The 19,297-nt window shown below is 44.1% G+C and overlaps 1 protein-coding gene across 1 annotated transcript in view; it reads left to right on the forward strand.

The window, feature by feature from the left end:
- The first annotated feature begins 2,304 nt into the window (after positions 1-2,304).
- CPPED1 (calcineurin like phosphoesterase domain containing 1) overlaps positions 2,305-19,297 on the forward strand; it is a 31,182-nt gene continuing 14,189 nt past the window's right edge. The window contains exons 1-2 of the mRNA XM_058157866.1: positions 2,305-2,462; positions 8,560-8,778. Coding sequence (XP_058013849.1) covers positions 2,396-2,462; positions 8,560-8,778 — 286 coding nt within the window. The 5' untranslated portion in view covers positions 2,305-2,395. The remainder of the gene's footprint in view (positions 2,463-8,559; positions 8,779-19,297) is intronic.

Below are 19,297 nucleotides of genomic sequence, written 5' to 3' on the forward strand. Positions count from 1 at the left end.
GTCCCAAGCTTGGTTGACTCTTGGTAGGTGATGACGTAATGAAGAGAGTTTTGGGCAATGACTGATAGAATCTTGTTGGATCTTGGGTGAGGGTCTTTGCTTATGAACAGACCCAGCTATCTCTTAAGTGCTGACATCTGCTGTGGGGTATTGAGAAGGTGGGAGCTTATTAAGAGTGAGTCTGCTTCCTGCCTAAAAAACATGTTTCTCCATTTCTCATCCAGGGTGGCCTTTTTAATATTTCCTAGAATATTTCATTTTTCTAGGAGAGGGGTGAGTGCTAACCACCTTAGCAGGTAAGCCAGCTGGGAGACTCTGAGCCAATCAGGAAGAGACTGAAAGTTAAGTTTCCGCCTTAGGCACAAAAACTGGCTGCGTTACTTTGGGTCAGTCACCAGGAGACAGTGAGTTCTAGTCCCACCTCAGCCTTGAAAGCCAGCTAAGTGACTTTGGGCCAGTCGCTCTTTCTCTCTCTTTCTCTCTCTCGGTCCCCAACTCCCCTTCACAGGGTCGTTGTTCTGGTGGGGAGGAAAGAGTATTAGGTGTACTCGCTGCCTTAAGTTATTTATAAAAATAATATTATAATATTATATATATATATATATATATATATATATATATATAAATATATATATATATATATATATATATATATATATATATATATATATATATATATATATGTGTGTGTGTGTGTGTGTGTGTGTGTGTGTGTGTGTGTAGGTCTTTGGTTATTCAGGTATTCTCCCGTGTAAAATTGGAAGTGTCTTGGTGACGTTTCGACGAAGTCTCATTCGTCATCTTCAGGCTGGTGTTTACTGCTTTGTGCTTTTTCTTCGTGCTCTTTGCATGAAGCACGAAGCAGTAAACACCAGCCTGAAGATGATGAATGAGACTTCGTTGAAATGTCGCCAAGACACTTCCAATTTTATGCGGGAGAATACCCGAATAACCAAAGACCTATATACAAACACCCGCGAAAACCTCAGAAAACATACATACATACATACATACATACGATGAAAAACACAATGAAAAATCCAATTAAGAACAAGGTTAAAATTCAACCTTGTCTTCTTTCCAGGACTGATTGACAGAGCGGCGAGGGACTGGCCCCAAGTCCCCAACAGACCTCCCTGCTAAGGGAGGACCAGCATTCCCACTTGTCCAGTTTCAACCCAGCGCCTTTAACCACTACACCCAACTGCCTCCCCCATGAATAGGAGGAGGCCACCCCCGTCTGTTTCCTGTCTCATTGCCTGGGCAAGGTTGCAAAGAGATCAAACGGCCTCCGCGCGACAGCAGAGAACTCTTCCCGCCCAAGCCCAACCAACCCATGTGCTCCTAAATTCAAACCTTTATTGTCAGTGCGTAACCTATGTCCAGTGAGATAGGTTGAGCTCCCTCAGTGCACACACACCCCCAACACAATACAACTCACAGCGAAGGCAGAAAATCCCTACGCCAATAAATCATATTAACCAAACACCCAGTCCTAGTGCACCTGTGTGAACATGTTACACGTTGCACTGACCCTACAAGTCCATCGTACTATGTAGTTATGATCAGTGTGAAATCCAATTTTTTTTTACTACCGGTTCTGTGGGTGTGGGTTGGTGGACATGGCAAGGGAAGGATACTGCAAAATCCTCATTCCCTCCCCACTCCTGGACGAAGGATACAACAAAATCCCCATTCCCTTCCCACTCTGGAGCCAGCCAGAGGTGGTATTTGCTGGTTCTCCAAACTACTCAAAATTTCCGCTACCAATTCTCCGGAACCTATCAGAACCTACTGGATTTCACCCCTGGTTATGATGTTATTTCACGTTCAGGTGTCCGACAGCCCACGGATAAAAACTGTTTCTTCAGCCTGTTTGTGCGGCTGGCTAGGCTTCCTATATCTCCTTCCCGATGGTAGGAGGGTAAAGAAGTGCTGACCAGGGTGAGAGTCCACCCTGAGGATTTTCCTCACTCTTTTAAGGCAGCGAAAAGTAGGAAACCAATTTTATTGCAAGCATTGCAGCAATCCTGCACTGGGAAGCTTGGATCCCGAGGGAACTATAAAGAAATGCAATGCAAGGAAATGCCCCAATTTACCCCAATGCAAGGAAATGCATTGCAAGGCATTGCAAGGGAATGCAATTCCTTCAAGGGCTTAATAGAGTTGAGTTCTCCCCCCGCCAACTCTGTTCCAAGGGGTGGGGGCACTCTGCGCCGTACCCGCCCCGCCCCTAGCTTCCTAGACCACGCCTCTTCCATTAGCCTTCCCCCCCCCTCGCCTGCCAAGTTCCTGACTTTTTCCTCCTACTGTTTTTTTTTGTAAGGACTGCTTCTGCTCCACGGGAAGGAAAGAGGGGCCTGCCTGCCTATCTGCCTGCCTGTCTGCGCTCCCCATGGCTGAGAAAGGGCAGAATGAGTTGCTAAAAGCCCGAGACAGGACCCTGAGCGTCTTCCGCGAAGGTATAGCGAGATTTATACATTGCATTCCCCGAGATTAAAATTTCCAACCGCTTCCGTATATGCAAAGCGGCGGAACCTTTAACGAGGGGAGCGCGGCGGGCCCGGAGGCTTATTAGCGCCGTACTGCTGGGCACTGGGGGACCGAAATAGGCGTGCACCGAAGTTAATAAGGGAAAGCAAGGAGTGGGGGACCATGAAGCGTGATTTTCCCTGTGCATTGGATACAATGGGAGAGAAGAGTTCAGGGGGCCCAATGTTGCGGTGTAGCAACTCAGTCCCTGTGTTGGTGTGTGTGTTTGGGGGATGATGGGCATTGTAGTTCAGCTAGTCCGGCTAGTTTGAAAAGGTGGAAGAGTCCATTTCTTTTGGAAAACGAGGAAGCATGAGTTTTTAATCATCCCTCTTGATCCTCCAGACTTGCTAGATCAGGGGTCTCCAACTTTGGCAACTTTAAGCGGGGGCGGACTTCAACTCCCAGAATTCCCCAGCCAGCTTTGCTGGCTGGGGAATTCTGGGAGTTGAAGTCCACCAGGCTTAAAGTTGCCAAGGTTGGAGACCCCTGTGCTACATGATGCTTTATTTTTTATTTATTTATTTATTTTGTCACACAGTATATATAAGCATAAGCATGAAATAACTATACAATATATAAGCATATATATAAGTATAAGTAAATATATAAGTATAACTATATTAATTGGATATAATGAAAAGAAACTGGCTCCTATCTGATCTCTTCTTCTCAACACCTTCCCTCTGCCCAGAAAGTAATACAAGGTAGTCCTCGACTTAACAACCACAATCGAACCCAAAATTTAGACTGCTAAGCGAAACATGGGTTAAATGAGTTTTGCCCCTTTTTACAGTCTTCCTTGCCGTAGTTGTTAAGTGAATCACGGCAGTTGTTCAATTAGCAAGTTGCCGTTAAGTGAATCTGGCTTCCCCGTTGGCAAAAGCAGATCACATGACCCTGGGATCTTGACATCATTCATAAATATGAACTCGTCGCCAAGCATCCAAATTTTGACCGTGTGACCGTGGGAATGCCGCAGTGATCATCCAGTGTGAAAAATGGTCATATAAGTGACTTTTCAGTGCTGTTGTAACTTCGAACAGTCACTAAACAAATAGTTGCAAGTTCTTAGCATGGCTAGTCTAGTGAAGAGAAGGACCAGGGGAGACATGATAACAGTCTTCCAATATTTGAGAGGCTGCCACAGAGAGGAGGGGATCAAGCTATTTTCCAAAACACGCGAAGGCCAGACAAGGAATAATGGATGGAAACTGGTCAAGGAGAGATTCAACCTAGAAATAAGGAAAAAATTTGGTGGGGTTGGACTAGATGACCTCCAGGGTCCCTTCCAACTCTGTTAATGTAGGTTGTAAGTTAAAGGCTACCTATAGAATCCTTGCTTGAACAGGAAAGGTTTAAGCCCAATTTGTTCCTTCCCAGATGGAAGACGAAGCAAAGGGGGGAGCGGGACAGGAAGCAAAGATTGTGGGCACCTGCCCAGCTTAATCCCTGTGCAGGAAACAGTTGGAAGTGTAAAATAACCCAGGTTCTCATGTCGTGTGTGATGCCATACAAAACTTTACCAAGTTAACACTCAAGTAGCTTAGCACCTTGAAAAGGTGTATGCTAAGTCTTCCAGCGAAGATTGATTGGGTATCATTTTGCTCCCAGTCTGTGCGATTTCTCAAACTATTTCATGGGGAACTGCACAACCTCATCTTGTTAAATATTTTCTTGGAAGATAGTTGGTGTAAAAAGTAGAAGAATCTGATGATTTTTTTTTTTGAAACTTAACATATTTACCACCCGTAATTGCTACTGCTATAGAGTCCAAATATATTTTTTCAATATTTTAATTAAAAAAATCATACTTGCTACTGCAGTTGAGACAGCTAACAATGGATTAATTAAATACATTTTTTAAAAAAAAAATTAAGGTGTTATCTAATGCAAGAGTGTGTTTTTGAATTTTAAGAAAATGTGTAGTTAAACTAGGCACTTTTGATTGATTCTGCCAGGGTTACTACTGGTAATAGATTCTCAACATTGTGTAGCATATTTACCTCAATCTTTTGGCTAGTGAGTGACAAACCCACCAGTTACAGAAATAAATAGAAATCAATGTGATTGCATCTGGCTGCTCTCTTATTATGTAATTTCCTGACAATTTAATCTGACTGAATTCAGATGAAGTATGGAAGGATTGCTGCACTGCCTGTTGTGTCCCACCCCCACTCCGACGAACGAGTCAAGGAAGTTCATAACAAACTTGGCAATGAAGCCTCTGCAGCTTGCCAAGTTCCTTCGAGGTTTATCAGGGCAGGCAGGAGTCCAAGTTGTGACTTCAGCGATAGGGTCCGATATCAGCAAACTAGATAAGACTTTGCTTGACTCAAGGTTGGAATGCCAAAAGCAGGCCCTTTATATAGGCTGAGGGGTGTGGCTCCATGACTCAGCATTTATCCAGGCCTGCCCCACCCTTCCTTCTGCTGGCGTCGCCTCTCAGATCTCCGGAAGCGAGGGTCCACCCACTTTAAATTGTCTTCAGCTGGATCTGCTGTCAGCGTCTGGGAAAGGGAGGGGTCAGATGGAGTAGGCCCGAGTAATTCTAGCACCTGGCTGGCTTCCTGCTCTGAAAGCTGAGCCAAAGGAACACACGCTGTATGAGTGAGGTTTCTTGGGCTGCTACTTTCACTCCTTGAATCCTCTCCAGGCATGGGGCCAGGGCCGGGGGCTGGAGGCAGGACAGGCCGTTCATCTTCATTATCAGACTCGGAGTCTGATAAAAGGCCCGGAGGACGATTCACAACACTGCCTGTCAAGAGCATCAACTGTAAAAAGTCACTCCCATGTATATTAAATTGCTACACATAATTTTCATATTTTGTTATTTACTCATTTCACAAAAGAACGTCTCAAAAGTCTATTTCCATCCTTGGCATACGTTACAGAGAGCAACTAGTGCTCCAATTAATTTATATTACAGTAAAAATAATGAAACATAGTGGTTTATGTTTACGCTTCTGAAGAACGATGATTAAAAAGTACAGAGACTTTTAAGTTGAGATTGAGTGTTACTAGTACACTCTTAGCAATAACGAGACTATTATTTCCCAATATATTTTAGTTTGTAATCTAAAAATACACTAATGCAAATCTCATTCTTTGTGCGTTATTCTTTAAAATTACCGCTTGTAGCAGTGGCAAAATTTGTAAATAAATGCTGTGCACAAGGAAATCGGCACCGTGCATTTAAGAATGTTAAGGAAGTTGCCAATTTTAATATTTAGACCTTGGGCTGAATTGGCTTTAAAATGACATAATTAACTGCAACACAACTAGGGGTTTCCAAAAAGCATGTGTTTAGCTCACTGGCTTCCAGAAATCTTGATATTAAATCACAATAAATCTGTTGATCTTTGCAACTAATTGGCTGGATTTAATTCCCTAGGAAGGCTGTTCTGCCTACGCTTGGAAACGGTGTGTGTTACCTTGTAGTGGATAATAGTTGTTCAGTTCATGGACTTTTTCACTGTGAGGTTAAAAAGAATTAAGCAAATTCAATTGGGCTGACATTTAGGTCCTCCTGTCTTAATTTTAATGTAAATAAATAAATAAAATAAATTAAGGCTCTACAGTTATCTTCACTACAAGTCATAAATGGCCCTACCTGTATTATTGTTGTTGTTAGTTGCAAAGTCATGTCCGACCCATCGCAACCTCATGGACAACATTCCTCCAGGCCTTCCTGTCCTCTACCATCCTCTGGAGTCCATTTAATCTCACGCCGACTGCTTCAGTGACTCCATCCACTTTTGTAGGCAGGGTGATGTCTCTGCTTTTTAGTATGCTGTCTAGATTTGCCATAGCTTTCCTCCCCAGGAGCAAGCGTCTTTTAATTTCTTGCCCGCAGTCCCCATCTGCGGTGATCTTGGAACCCAGGAAAATAAAATCTGTCACTATCTCCATTTCTTCCCCATCTATTTGCCAGGAATTGAGAGGGCCGGATGCCATGATCTTACTTTTCTTAGTATTGAGTTTCAAGCCAACTTTTGCACTCTCTTTCTTCACCAGCATCAAGAGGCTCTTTAGTCCTTTTCATTTTCTGCCATTAGAGTGATATCATCTAATCCATTTTATACCAAAGCTAATCAAAGTGGGGTAGTTTTAATTTTTTTTTTATGGCTTCCACTTTCTCAGAACTGAAGTACAGATAATCCTTAACCTATGACCACAATGGAGCCCAAATTTTCCATTGCTAAGTGAGAGTTGGACTTGATAGAGGACAGGAAGGCCTGGAGGAATGTTGTCCATGGGGTTGCGATGGGTTGGACACGACTTTGCAACTAACAACAAAGATGGGTTAGGGAGAAAGAGAAAATGAGAGATTTTCCAGATTCTGTTATTTTACCCTACAACAATTTTTTTAAAAAAAGAAAAACATTCTTAAAATCCCTGCCATGTCTGTTTCTTGATCTACCTTCCCACGAAAGCCTGACTAACTGAATTTACTAAATTAGCAAATCAAGAAAACAGTGTGATGCATTGTCAGTCCGCAGCGCTTTCCCTAGTTTGTTTATCGCATTTTAATGAGATGTTGCTTTTGGACAACATTTGCTAACTAGCGTTGTGAATACAAAGGGACATGGCTGCAAAACAATGCTGGGTATCAAATTTGGAAGTTTCCGGTGCTGTTTTGTGAATTTGCCATGTCAAATTCGGTGAACATGTCAAGCATGAATCCTTAAGCAATATTTTACTAATTAGCTACCTGGAGTGGATTCCTACTGCAAGCTAAGCCAAGATTAAATAGATTCTTGAGCATTTAAGTGCATTGGGTAAATCCAGTATATGGAAGCTTCCACCCTCTGTGTTCAAATAGACACTAGAATGAAGCCTATGTCATGGCCTTTGTGCTAAGTTTTGGAAGGGCTATAAGTGTGTCAAAGGAGAGCCACTTTGGTCTACTGGTTGAAGATACCTAGCCGGCTTTCATGCCTAAGGCAGGACTAGAACTCACTGTCTCCTGATGATTGGCCCAAAGTCATCCAGCTGGCTTTCAAGTGTAAGGCAAGACTAGAACTCACCATCACCTGGTAATTATTTTGATAATGATAATTAGAACTGCAGAAAAAACAATGGCTACCAACCTGCCTTCCATTGAAGACCTGTATACTGCACGAGTCAAAAAGAGGGCTGTGAAAATATCTACAGACCCCTCGCATCCTGGACATAAACTGTTTCAACTCCTACCCTCAAAACGATGCTATAGAGCTCTGCATACCAGAACAACTAGACACAAGGACAGTTTTTTCCCCGAAGGCCATCACTCTGCTAAACAAATAATTCCCTCAACACTGTCAAACTATTCACTAACTCTGCATTATTATTACTATTAATCTTCTCCTATCACCCATCTCCTCCCACTTATGACTATATGACTGTAACTTGTTGCTTTATCCTTACGATTTATATTGTTTCCTAGTATGATTTGATTGCTTATTTGTAACCTATGACTATCATGAAGTGTTGGACCTTACGATTCTTGACAAATGTATCTTGTCTTTTTATGTACACTGAGATGGTATGCACCAAAGACAAATTCCTTGTCTGTCCAATCACATTTGGCCAATAAAGAACTTTATCTATGTATTAGCCCAAAGTCACCTGGCCGGCTTTCATGCCCAAGGCAGGACTAGAATTCACGGTCTCCTGGTGATTGGCCCAAAGTCATCCAATTGGTTTTCATGCGTAAGGCAGGACTAGAATTCACCGTCTCCTGGTGATTGGCCCAAAGTCATCCAATTGGTTTTCATACCTAAGGCAGGACTAGAACTTATTGTCTCCTGGTGATTGGCCCAAAGTCACCCAGCCAGTTTTCATGCCTAAGACACAACTAGAACTCATCGTCTCCTTGTTTAGAGCCTGGTTCCTCAACCATTAGACCAAACTGTGCTGACTTGGGAATTCTGGGAGTTGAAGTCCACACATCTTAAAGCTGCCAGGGTTGAAAAGAAACACTGTGCTGGTGGTTAATGAGATGTTCCCCCCACCCCCACCCCACCCGTTTTGTTTTATTTCCAGAAGCAGAAAGGGACTGGAAGGGCCCTTTCTATTTCATTCAAGGAGCGGATCCTCAGTTTGGGCTGATGAAGGCGTACAGCATCGGCGATTGCAGCAGTGGTGGGGACGAATGGGAAGCTGAATTGCAGCTCACCCGGCAAGCGGTGGAAGCCATTAACCGCCTGAACCCGAGACCAAAGTTCCTTGTGCTCTGCGGAGATTTAATACATGGCATGCCTGGTAAGGTACCGTACTTTTCAGGGTATATAAGACGCACTTTTTCCCCCCCTTAAAAGAGGGTGGAAATGTTGGTGCGTCTTATACAGCCATTTTTGGCCTCCTGAAACCCCGCCTTGAACATCCCGTTTTCGCAAAAACGGGACGCGCAGAGGGTTTGGGAGGCCTGCAGAGTGCTCCTGGGGGCTGGGGAGGGCAAAAACAAGACACGTGGGGGGGGTTGGGAGGCCAAAAAAGGGACACGCAGAGGGTTGGGGAGGCCTGAAGAGTGCTCGTGGGGGCTGGGGAGGGCAGAAACGTGACACATGGGGGGTTTGGGAGGCCAAAAACGAGATGCGCAAAGGGTTTGGGAGGCCTGCAGAGTGCTCCTGGGAGCTGGGGAGGGCAAAAACCGGACACATGGAGCCCAAAAACTTTTTTTTTCTTATTTTCCTCTTCAAAATCTTGGTGCGTCTTATATTTCGGTGCGTCTTCTACTCCGCAAAATACGGTAGTTCAAACTCTTGATCAGGAAGAATCACGGTTTGACCCTTTTTTTTACAAGGTCTCGTGGCTGGACAGGTAATCAATCCTCAACTTACGACTGCAATGGAAGCTCCACATTTTACGTTGGCGAGTGAGAAATTTGTTAAGTGAGTTTTGCCCTATTTTACGACTTTCCTTCCCACGTTTCTTAAGTGAATCACTGTAGTTCTTTAAATTAGAAACCTGTTTGTTAAGCGAACCTGGTTCCCCCCTCTCCCCCTTCCCTGATGACTTGGCTTGCGAGAAGGTCGCGAAAGGAGGTCACGTGACCCCAGGACACTGCAACCGTCCTGAATGTGAGTCAGTTGTCAGGCATCCGAATGTAAATCACATGGCCAGGGGGATGCTGCAGTGGTCTGGAAGGGTGAAAAATGGCACTGTCACATTTTCCCGTGCTGTTGTAACTAAGTTAGAATAGAATAGAATAGAGTAGAGTAGAATAATAGAGTAGAGTAGAGTAGAGTAGAGTAGAGCAGAATAGAATAGAATAGAATAGAATAGAATAGAATAGAATAGAATAGAATAGAATAGAATAGAATAGAAATAAGAGTAGAGTAGAGTATAACAGAACAGAACAGAACAGAACAGAACAGAATAGGAATAGAATAGAATAGAATAGAATAGAATAGAATAGAATAGAATAGAATAGAATAGAATAGAATAGAATAGAATAGAATAGAATAGAATTAGGAGTAGAGTAGAATAGAATAGAATAGGAATAGAATAGAATAGAATAGGAATAGAGTAGAGTAGAGTAGAGTAGAGTAGAGTAGAGTAGAATAGGAATAGAATAGAATAGGAATAGAATAGAATAAAATAGAATAGAATAGAATATAGAATAAAGAATATAGAATATAGAATATAGAATTCTTTATTGGCCAAGTGTGATTGGACACACAGGGATTTTGTCTGTGTGCACATGCTCTCAGTGCACATAAAAGAAAAGATACCTTCGTCAAGGTACAATACTTACAACACTTAATGATAGTCATAGGGTACAAAGTTAACACTTAATGATACAATACTTAATGACAGTCATAGGCTACAATTAAGCAATCAGGAAACAATATCAATATAAATCATAAGGATACAAGCAACAAAGTTAGTGGAAGGAGATGGGTGATGGGAACGATGAGAAGATTAATAGTAGTGCAGACTTAGTGAATTGCTTGACAGTGTTGAGGGAATTATTTGTTTAGCAAAGTGATGGCGTTTGGGAAAAAACTGTTCTTGTGTCTAGTTGTTCTGGTGTGCAGTGTTCTGCAGCTTCGTTTTGAGGGTAGGAGTTGAAACAGTTTATATCCAGGATGTGAGGGATCTGTAAATATTTTCACAGCCCTCTTTTTGACTCGTGCAGCATACAGGTCCTCAATGGAAGACAGGTTGGTAGCAATATTGTTTTTTCTGCAGTTCTAATGATCCTCTGAAGTCTGTGTCTGTCTTGTTGGGTTGCAGAACCAAACCAGACAATTATGGAGGTGCAGATGACAGACTCAATCATTCCTCTGTAGAACTGCATCAGCAGCTCCTTGGGAAGTTTGAGCTTTCTGAGTTGGCGCAGAAACGCAACGGCACTTAATTACACACAGTCACTAAGCGAACCATCGTAAGTCGAGGACTACCTGTGTTGCCGGGCAGTGCGTTGCGACGGAAAGCGCTGCACGCGCACACAACATCGATTTACAAATATTTACCCCCTTTTCATTTCTTTTTCGCAAGCCGGTTTTGCGTGGCCCGAGAGGGCTTGCCGGTGGCAACTTGCCAGCCCCCCCCTTTCCCCCCCCCCCCCCCCCCGTAAAACATCTCCATCCAAGTTGGCTTTTGTTAAGGCTGGATTAGCAGACGGGCTGTGAGCCGCGCGTTGCTTTCCTCCCCACAGCTGCGTGGAGTAATCTTGTTAGCGTAATCAAAATCCCCACGTTCAGCCGTTTCTCCCATTATTACGGGCGAGGCCTCTGAGCGTTTCCAAATGGAATCATCGCTAGCTTGGCCCCAAAGGCTTCCCGGAATGAAACCGGTTTTTAGAAAATTTGCCTGGCCCGGTTGTTCGTTTTCGGTCTGTGGCGTCTGTGGTGTTTCCCCTGAGCAGCAAATAGGTTGGGTTGGGTTCTGCGGACTTCATAGAAAAGGGAGGAACGTCACCAGTTTCTTTCAACTCAGAGACCGTAGAGCTAGAGACTGGAATAACCCAAATGGTGCCTCCCATCGCCACACTATGGAGAATGGAAGCATGACAGCTTTGGGTTCGATTGTGGTCGTTAAGTCGAGGACTACCTCGTACTAATTTCTGGGCAGAGGAAAGGTGTTGAGAAGAAGAGACCGGATAGGAGCCAGCATCATCTAGCACAGGGGTCTCCAACCTTGGCAAATTTTAAGCCTGGAGGACTTCAACTCCCAGAATTCTGGGAGTTGAAGTCCTCCAGGCTTAAAGTTGCCAAGGTTGGAGACCCCTGTTCTATTGAAACGAAAGAATGATGGGAAAATTGGAGCCATGAGGGAACTGGGAAAATACAAATGGCGTTAGTGGCGCCAGCTGGTAGGAATGGTTCCTGGAAGTCAAGCAGAATACAGAATAATAGAGTGGAAAGGGACCTTGGAGGTCGTCTTCTTTTTTTTTAAACCTTTATTAACATTTAAAATCCTAAAAGACAAGTTAAAATACATCAATAACCAAAATACATCCGTAATAATTATACAATTCAACGTCATTCTGACAGTACGTAATTCTTAACTTTGTACATCTATTCCCAAATATTCCGACTTAATCGACATATTTAAACACATTTTGTATCTTATTTGATTCTATACATTCCTCATTTTTAATTTCTGTCCATTGATACCAATTTTCCCAAGTTAAATAGTATTCCGAGTCTTCCTTATTATTTAATTCTAAAGTAAATTTGTCCATTTCTGCACATTTGAAAATTTTATTATTACACAGTCTGTTTGTATATTATTACACAGTCTGTCGGTATAGCAGACATTTTCCAGGCTTGTGCAAGTACAATTCTGGCTGCTGTGGTTATCTGAATAATCAAATATCTAATCCTTTTAGGGTAATTTCCTTTAATAACCCCCAGAAGAAACAGTTCAGGTTTCAATTCTGTATTACAGTGTGTGATTTCTTTTAGCCATTTTTGTATTTTAATCCAAAAACTTTTGACTTCTGGGTGAAGCCACCATACATGGAAGTAAGTACCTTGTACTTGTTTACATTTCCATTTCCTTGGAGGTCTTCTAGTCCAACTTCCTTCTCAAACAGGTGAACCTTTTCAGAACCGAGTGCCGAAACGGGAGTGCGCGTGCATTTGGGGGGAAGCACCCGAAACCGGAAGAGCAGCTCCCTGGTGGGGATGCGTGCACCGGGAAGCTGAGCTTCCAGTTTCTAGTGTGCACATGCGTGCTAGTCACCTGGCGTTCCAGTTTCTGGCGTGCGAAAACCAGCTGGCCGGTGCGCATGCGAACGACGGAAACCGGAAGCTCAGCTTCCTGCTCTTCTGGTTTTTGGCGCTCCGATGTGCGCGAAGACCAGCTGGCTGGCGCATATCTGAGCACCAGAACCAGGAAGTGCAACAGGCGATGGCTGGCGTGCCATAGGTTCGCCATCATGGCCTTATACCATTCCAGACAAATAGCTGTCCAATGTTTTCTTGAAAGCCTCCATTGATGGAGCGTTCGCGACTTCTGGAGGCAAGTCGTTCCGTTGATTAATTGTTCTCGCTGTCAGGAAGTTTCTCCTTAATTCCAGGTTGCTTCTCTCTTTGGTTAGTTTCCGTTGCTTCTTGTGGCCTTCTGGTGCCTTGGAGAATAAGTTGACCCCCTTTTCTTTGTGGCAGCCCTACCAACCTACCCGCTCCCCTCCCCAGACCTTCTCTTCGTTAGACTAGTCACTAGACCTACTCAATTCCTGCAACCTTCAAGCCGAAGGTTTGCTCAGTCTTACGGAGAGATCCTGGTGCATTTTTAATGCGTTCCATTTGCTTTCCATCTTTCCTTCAAGCTGCACAAGCTGGCATAGAATTGCCCCTGGGTTTTCTCCTTGCAAAGACAATTTTGCAAACTAGGCTGGGGAATGGGGAGGGGCGGGGCGGGCTGAGATTGGCACAAAATGATTCTATCAGCAAGAGGAGAGGAACTCGGCCAAATACCCTGAATCCCATTGACCGCTAGACCACCTGCCTCCTAAGAGTTCTGGCATTTTCCAGTAGACCTGTTTAAATCCCTAAGTTATTTTGATGAAATCCCATTTTAAACTTACAGAAGTTATGAAGTCTCTTATTTCCATTTGTAATACTATGATGTGTATATAGGAATACCGGATGGTATCCATTTAAAGTCACACAGTTCAGGTGTTTTACAGAGGGATAGAATCAAGATCATGTGAAGTGTTAATAACACTTTATAAGGCCTTGATAAGGCCACACTTGGAATGCTGCATTCAGTTTTGGTCGCTATGATGTAAGAAAAGATGTGGAGATTCTAGAAAGAGTGCAGAGAAGAGAAAAAAAGATGATTAGGGGACTGGAGGCTAAAACATACGAAGAACGGTTGCAGGAACTGGGTATGTCTAGTTTAATGAAAAGAAGGACTAGGGGAGACCTGATAGCAGTCTTCCAATATCTCAGGGGCTGCCCCAAAGAAGAGGGAGTCAAGCTATTCTCCAAAGCACCTGAGGGCAGGACAAGAAGCAGTGGGTGGAAACTAATCAAGGAGAGAAGCATAGCGACCAAAACTGAAATTTCCTAACAGTTAGAACAATAAATCAGTGGAATGACTTGCCTCCAGAAGTTTCTCCAACACTGGAAGCTTTTAAGAAGAGATTGGACAACCATTTGTCTGAAATGCTATAGGGCTTCCTGCCTAAGCAGGGGGTTGGACTAGAAGACCTCCAAGGTCCCTTCCAACTCTGTTATTCTCTATATATGCAGTTTTCCTTTCCAAGCCAAAACACTTTATGTAATCGTAGTTACTGGCTTTCTATCTTTTCCTCTTTTTTTTAAAATTGCAACATCAAATGGTCCACAAATGTGATCATCGGGTGTAGGTACAACTATTCCTCAACTTAAAATTTCTGTTGCTCAGTTATTTATTAAGTTATTAAGTGAGCTTTGCCCCCGTTTGACGATCTTTCTTGGGACCGTTTGTTAAGCGAATCACTGCCGTTGTTAAGTGAGTAACATGGTTATTCAGTGAATCTGGCTTCCCCATTATTGACTTCGCTGGTCGGAAGGTCACAAGAGGACACGATGCCAGGATACTGCACCCGTCGTACATATGATCCAGTTGTCAAGCGTCTGAATTTTGATCACACGATTGTGAGGCCATCAGCGCGAAAAGGAGTCACAAGTGCCATTGTAATTTCGAACGGTCACTAAACAAATTGTTGTAATTGGAGGACTTCCTGTATCTTTCGACTTTGCAGGATTCCCCCCCCCGTCCCCACCTCCCAGATTTTCTCTGCCCTAAAATCTCTCCTTTGCATTCCCAGCGTGGATTTCCTGTCAGTTGCAAGAAAACCAAATAAAAAACAAAAAAACCCAAGAATAAATAAAAACAAAAACCTCTCCAATGTGTTAACATAGCGATCCCTTGTTACAAACAGTTCTGCTCCAACTGCCAACGCTAAAAATCATCTTTGCTTTGGCACCTTACAACTTTGCTTTGGTGTATTTTGTGTTTGAAAATGGATGCGGTCTATCTTGGAGGCAGCAATTCTATGTTTTGGGATGAATCGCTGGCTGATTTCAATCCGGGCCCGAGATTGTGACATTACCGTTGTCACAACGGTAATGTCACAATTAGGGCCTCTGGTGGCTCAGACTGGTAAGACAGTCTGTTATTAACAGCAGCTGCTTGCAGTTACTGCAGGTTCAAGTCCCACCAGGCCCAAGGTTGACTCAGCCTTCCATCCTTTATAAGGTAGGTAAAATGAGGAGCCAGATTGTTGGGGGCAATAAGTTGACTTTGTATATAAATATACAAATAGGATGAAGACTATTGCTAACATAGTGTAAGCAGGCAGTGCCGACTGGCGACACCCAGAGGAAGGGCTTTCTCTGTGGGGGCTCCCACCCTCTGGAACGAGCTTCCCCCAGGGTTGCGCCAACTTCCCGACCTCCGAACCTTCCGCCGCGAGCTTAAGACACATCTATTTATTTGCGCAGGGCTAGCCTAGGGTTTTTAGTTTTAAATTTAGTTTTAATGGGGTTTTATACTATTTTAGTGATATTTTAATTTCGGCCTAATTAATAAGTTTTTTAATTGTTGTTTTTATTTGTATTATTCTTATGTTTTATTTGGCTGTACACCGCCCTGAGTCCTTCGGGAGATAGGGCGGTATAAAAATTCGAATAAATAAATAAATAAAATAAATAAATAAAGCCGCCCTGAGTCTTCGGAGAAGGGCGGGATATAAATGCAAATAAAAAAAACAAAACCGTTGAATGAAACGTCGAACTGCACAGATAGTCCTCAACCTATGACCACAATTGAGGCCATAATTTACACTGCGAAGTGAGAAATTTGTTAATAGCAACAGCACTTCAGACTTATATTCCATTCCATAGTTAGTGCTTTACAGCCCTCACTTAGCAGAAGGAATCTTGGACATCGTTGTGGATGTAAGCCGAGGTCTACCTCCTGGAAAAAAGATGAATTTTGTTAACGTTGGTCATCGTTATCCCGGGGTAAAGATGGGTGGCCAATAAATTTAATAAACAGAGAAAAAATTAATACACGAATAAGTAAAATCCATATCTAAAAGAGCTCCTTTCCTTTGCACCATCTGCTAGGAACCCCAGCGAAGCCGTTACGAGAAAGTGTGCGAGCAAATTGGTTTGTTTGTTTTTGCGGCTCTTTTTTTTAAATAGGGACTAGAAATCAGATGTTCTAGAGAAGTTGGGTCTTGCTTATGTAGCCCATCTCCCCCTCCAACCCCACAGCCATGCATCACACAACTGCCAAAGACACATTTAGCCGTGCAGGGCATGAAACATTTGAAGAGAACATCTTGAGCATCAAAATTGCTTTTGAGCTGGGTTGTGTGTTTGGTCAAAGCTGAGCAAATATTGGCAAGGAACAGCAAGCAAAGCAAGAAGGACGGGACTCCACAGGGATCCTTCATATCCATCTTCTTTCTGCTCTCAGAACCATTTGGACGAAAAAGATCTCCTTTTTAGCAATAGCCCTTAGACTCATATATCTGTTGTGACCCAGGCCCAAGTAGATAGTAATAAACTTAGTCCGTGGAAAAACAAACTTTATTCGAAATGCTGAGAATTACTTCATTCCCAGCGTCGGTCAACTCAAAATAAAACAAAAGCCTCCCAACACAAATTCCTCAGTTATCTTACAAATCTTAGTCCAATTAGGCAAACTGCCAAAGGCCCTTCCTGGCAAGCGTCCAGAAGCCACAAAAACAAAGACGAAGATGGAGCAGAAGACGAAGCAGAAGACGCAGCTACACCATTGTTTTCCGGCAAAGCCCAAACGCTATTGGGCTTTTAAGCCTTATGGGAGAGACCAATCATCTCTTGGCCCTACTCCTGAGTCATCCTCTTTGCTTGAGCTGCTCTTGCCTTCTGGCAGCTCTTCTCATGCGTGCATTAGGAACAGGCTCCTCCTGTTCCTCTGCCTCACTACTATCAGTCTCTGGAGGCTCTGGAGTCCGCACCTCACTTCCCGATGGCCCTGGCCTCACCTCAGCCTCATCACTGTCCAATTCTGTTGCCAGCTCCGTAGGCTGCTGACAGACCACAACAATACCACTTCACAGTGCTTTTACAGCTCTCTAAATGGTTTACAGAGTCAGCCTATTGCCTGCAATAATCTGGGTCCTCATTTTAATCCACCTCGGAAGGATGGAAGGCTGAGTCAAACTTAAGCCGGTCAGGATCGAACTGCTGGTAGTGAGTTGGCCTGAAGTACTGCATTCTAACCTCTGTGAAGGAAGGAAGGAAGGAAGGAAGGAAGGAAGGAAGGAAGGAAGGAAGGAAGGAAGGAAGGAAGGAAGGAAAAGTAATAGCAATGGAAATAGCACTTAGTCTTATATACCGTTTCATAGCCCTCTCTAAGCAGTTTGCGGAGTCAGCTTATTGTCCTCCAACAATCTGGCTCCTCATTTTACCCACCTCAGAAGGCCGAGTTGACCTTGAGCTGATCAGAATCAAACTCCAGACTGCGGGCAGAGTCAGCCTGCAATACTACATTCTAACCACCGCGCCACCAGGGCTCCTAATGCAACATCCAAGCAACTGCAGCAATAGCAATAGCACTGTAGACTTATATACCGCTTCACAGTGCTTTACAACCCTCTGTAAGCGGTTTACAGTCTCTTGCCCCCCAACCATTTGGGTCCTCATCTTACTGACCTCAGAAGGATGGAACGCTAGTCCAGCTTTGAGCCTGGTGAGCCAAATTGCAGGCAGCCGGCAGTCATCAGAAATAGCCTGCAATACTGCATTCTAACCACTGCGCCACCGTGGCTTTAAAAAAAATATTTTTTTTTGCACATTTAGTCACGCAGATTTGGAAATTTAGCTATTTCCAGGGTGGCCCTATGGGCCAGATGCAGGGGTGAAATCCAGCAGGTTCTGACAGGTTCTGGAGAACCGGTAGCGGAAATTTTGAGTAGTTCAGAGAACCGGCAAATACCACCTCTGGCTGGCCCCAGAGTGGGGTGGGAATGGAGATTTTGCAGTATCCTTCCCCTGCCACGCCCACCAAGCCACGCCCCACAGAACCGTAAAAAAAAAATTGGATTTCACCACTGGCCAGATCTCAGCACTCCGTGAGCTGGATCCAGCCCGTTTGACACCACCGGTATAGGTTCTCCTGCTTGAGTGCGGGGTGGTGGTGGGGGGGCTGGTCTAGAAGACCTCCAAGGTACCTTCCGGCTCTATTCTATTCTAATTCCCCAAGCCTTGTAAATACAACGAAGTCTTTTGGCTTTTAAGACGCCTGGGACAACTGCAGGAGCAAAAAAAAAAAAGAAGAAGAAGAAGCCATCATCAGCTAAAGTGGGCTGCAATCAAGCAAAACACTTGGAGCCGTTTATGAAGCCGTTAAAAGGAACTAAGTAATCAGCCGTCAGTGTCTTTGGTTATGTAAATGGTGATTAAATGGGGAGGGGGGGGTGCACTTGGATTGTTGTTATCATTACTAGTAGGGCAGGGATGGGTCCTTCCCCCTCCCCACCTCCCCAGCCCCCTTTTCCCTTGATTGTATGGAAACGTGTGATGATACCCAGAATAATGCAGAATTTTGCGGAAGCAGATCGGGAGTGTCATTAGAGCTTTGTGGACCGGATCTCTGCTGCAGAACGTCCCTAGTTGAGGGTTGGCACAAGCCCTGCAGATGTTGGGGTGCTGATTGGAAATCTTAAGAAATCTTCCCTTCCACAAGGAAGTGGTTTGAGGATGCCTTGTTGAGGTCCTTGGTGCTCTCTGAGCTTGGTTGCTTTCTCGCAGATGTTTCATGACCCAACTAGGTGACCTCATCAGTGCTGGAAGGGAGTGGAATTTGCAAGGAAGAGGAGGACGAAGAAGAGGAGGAGGAGGAGGAAGAGGAGCTTGGTTGTTTTCTCGCAGACATTTCATGACCCAACTAGGTGACCTCATCAGTGCTAGAAGGGAGTGGGATTTGCAAGGAGAAGGAAGACGAAGAAGAGGAGGAGAAGGAGGAACTGTGGGGTCCTTGGTGCTCTCTGAGCTTGGCTGTTTTCTCGCAGACGTTTCATGACCCAACTAGGTGACATCATCAGTGCTAGATAGGATGGGGTCTGCAGAGGGGGGTGGGAGGAGGAGGACAACTACTATGCAGTCCTGGGTGCTCTTTAAGTTTGGTTGTTATCTTGCAGACTTTTCATTACCCAGCTAGGTGACATCATCAGTGCTAGAAGGGGAGGGCTGCTCTCTGTTTATATGCAGGTGGCTTGCCAGGTCAGTCGCCAGTTGGGAATGCTCTTGATGGCTCCTTAATGAGGCTGTTGTTTACAGAG

The sequence above is a fragment of the Ahaetulla prasina genome, chromosome 14, assembly GCF_028640845.1.
Source record: "Ahaetulla prasina isolate Xishuangbanna chromosome 14, ASM2864084v1, whole genome shotgun sequence".
NCBI lineage: Eukaryota > Metazoa > Chordata > Lepidosauria > Squamata > Colubridae > Ahaetulla > Ahaetulla prasina.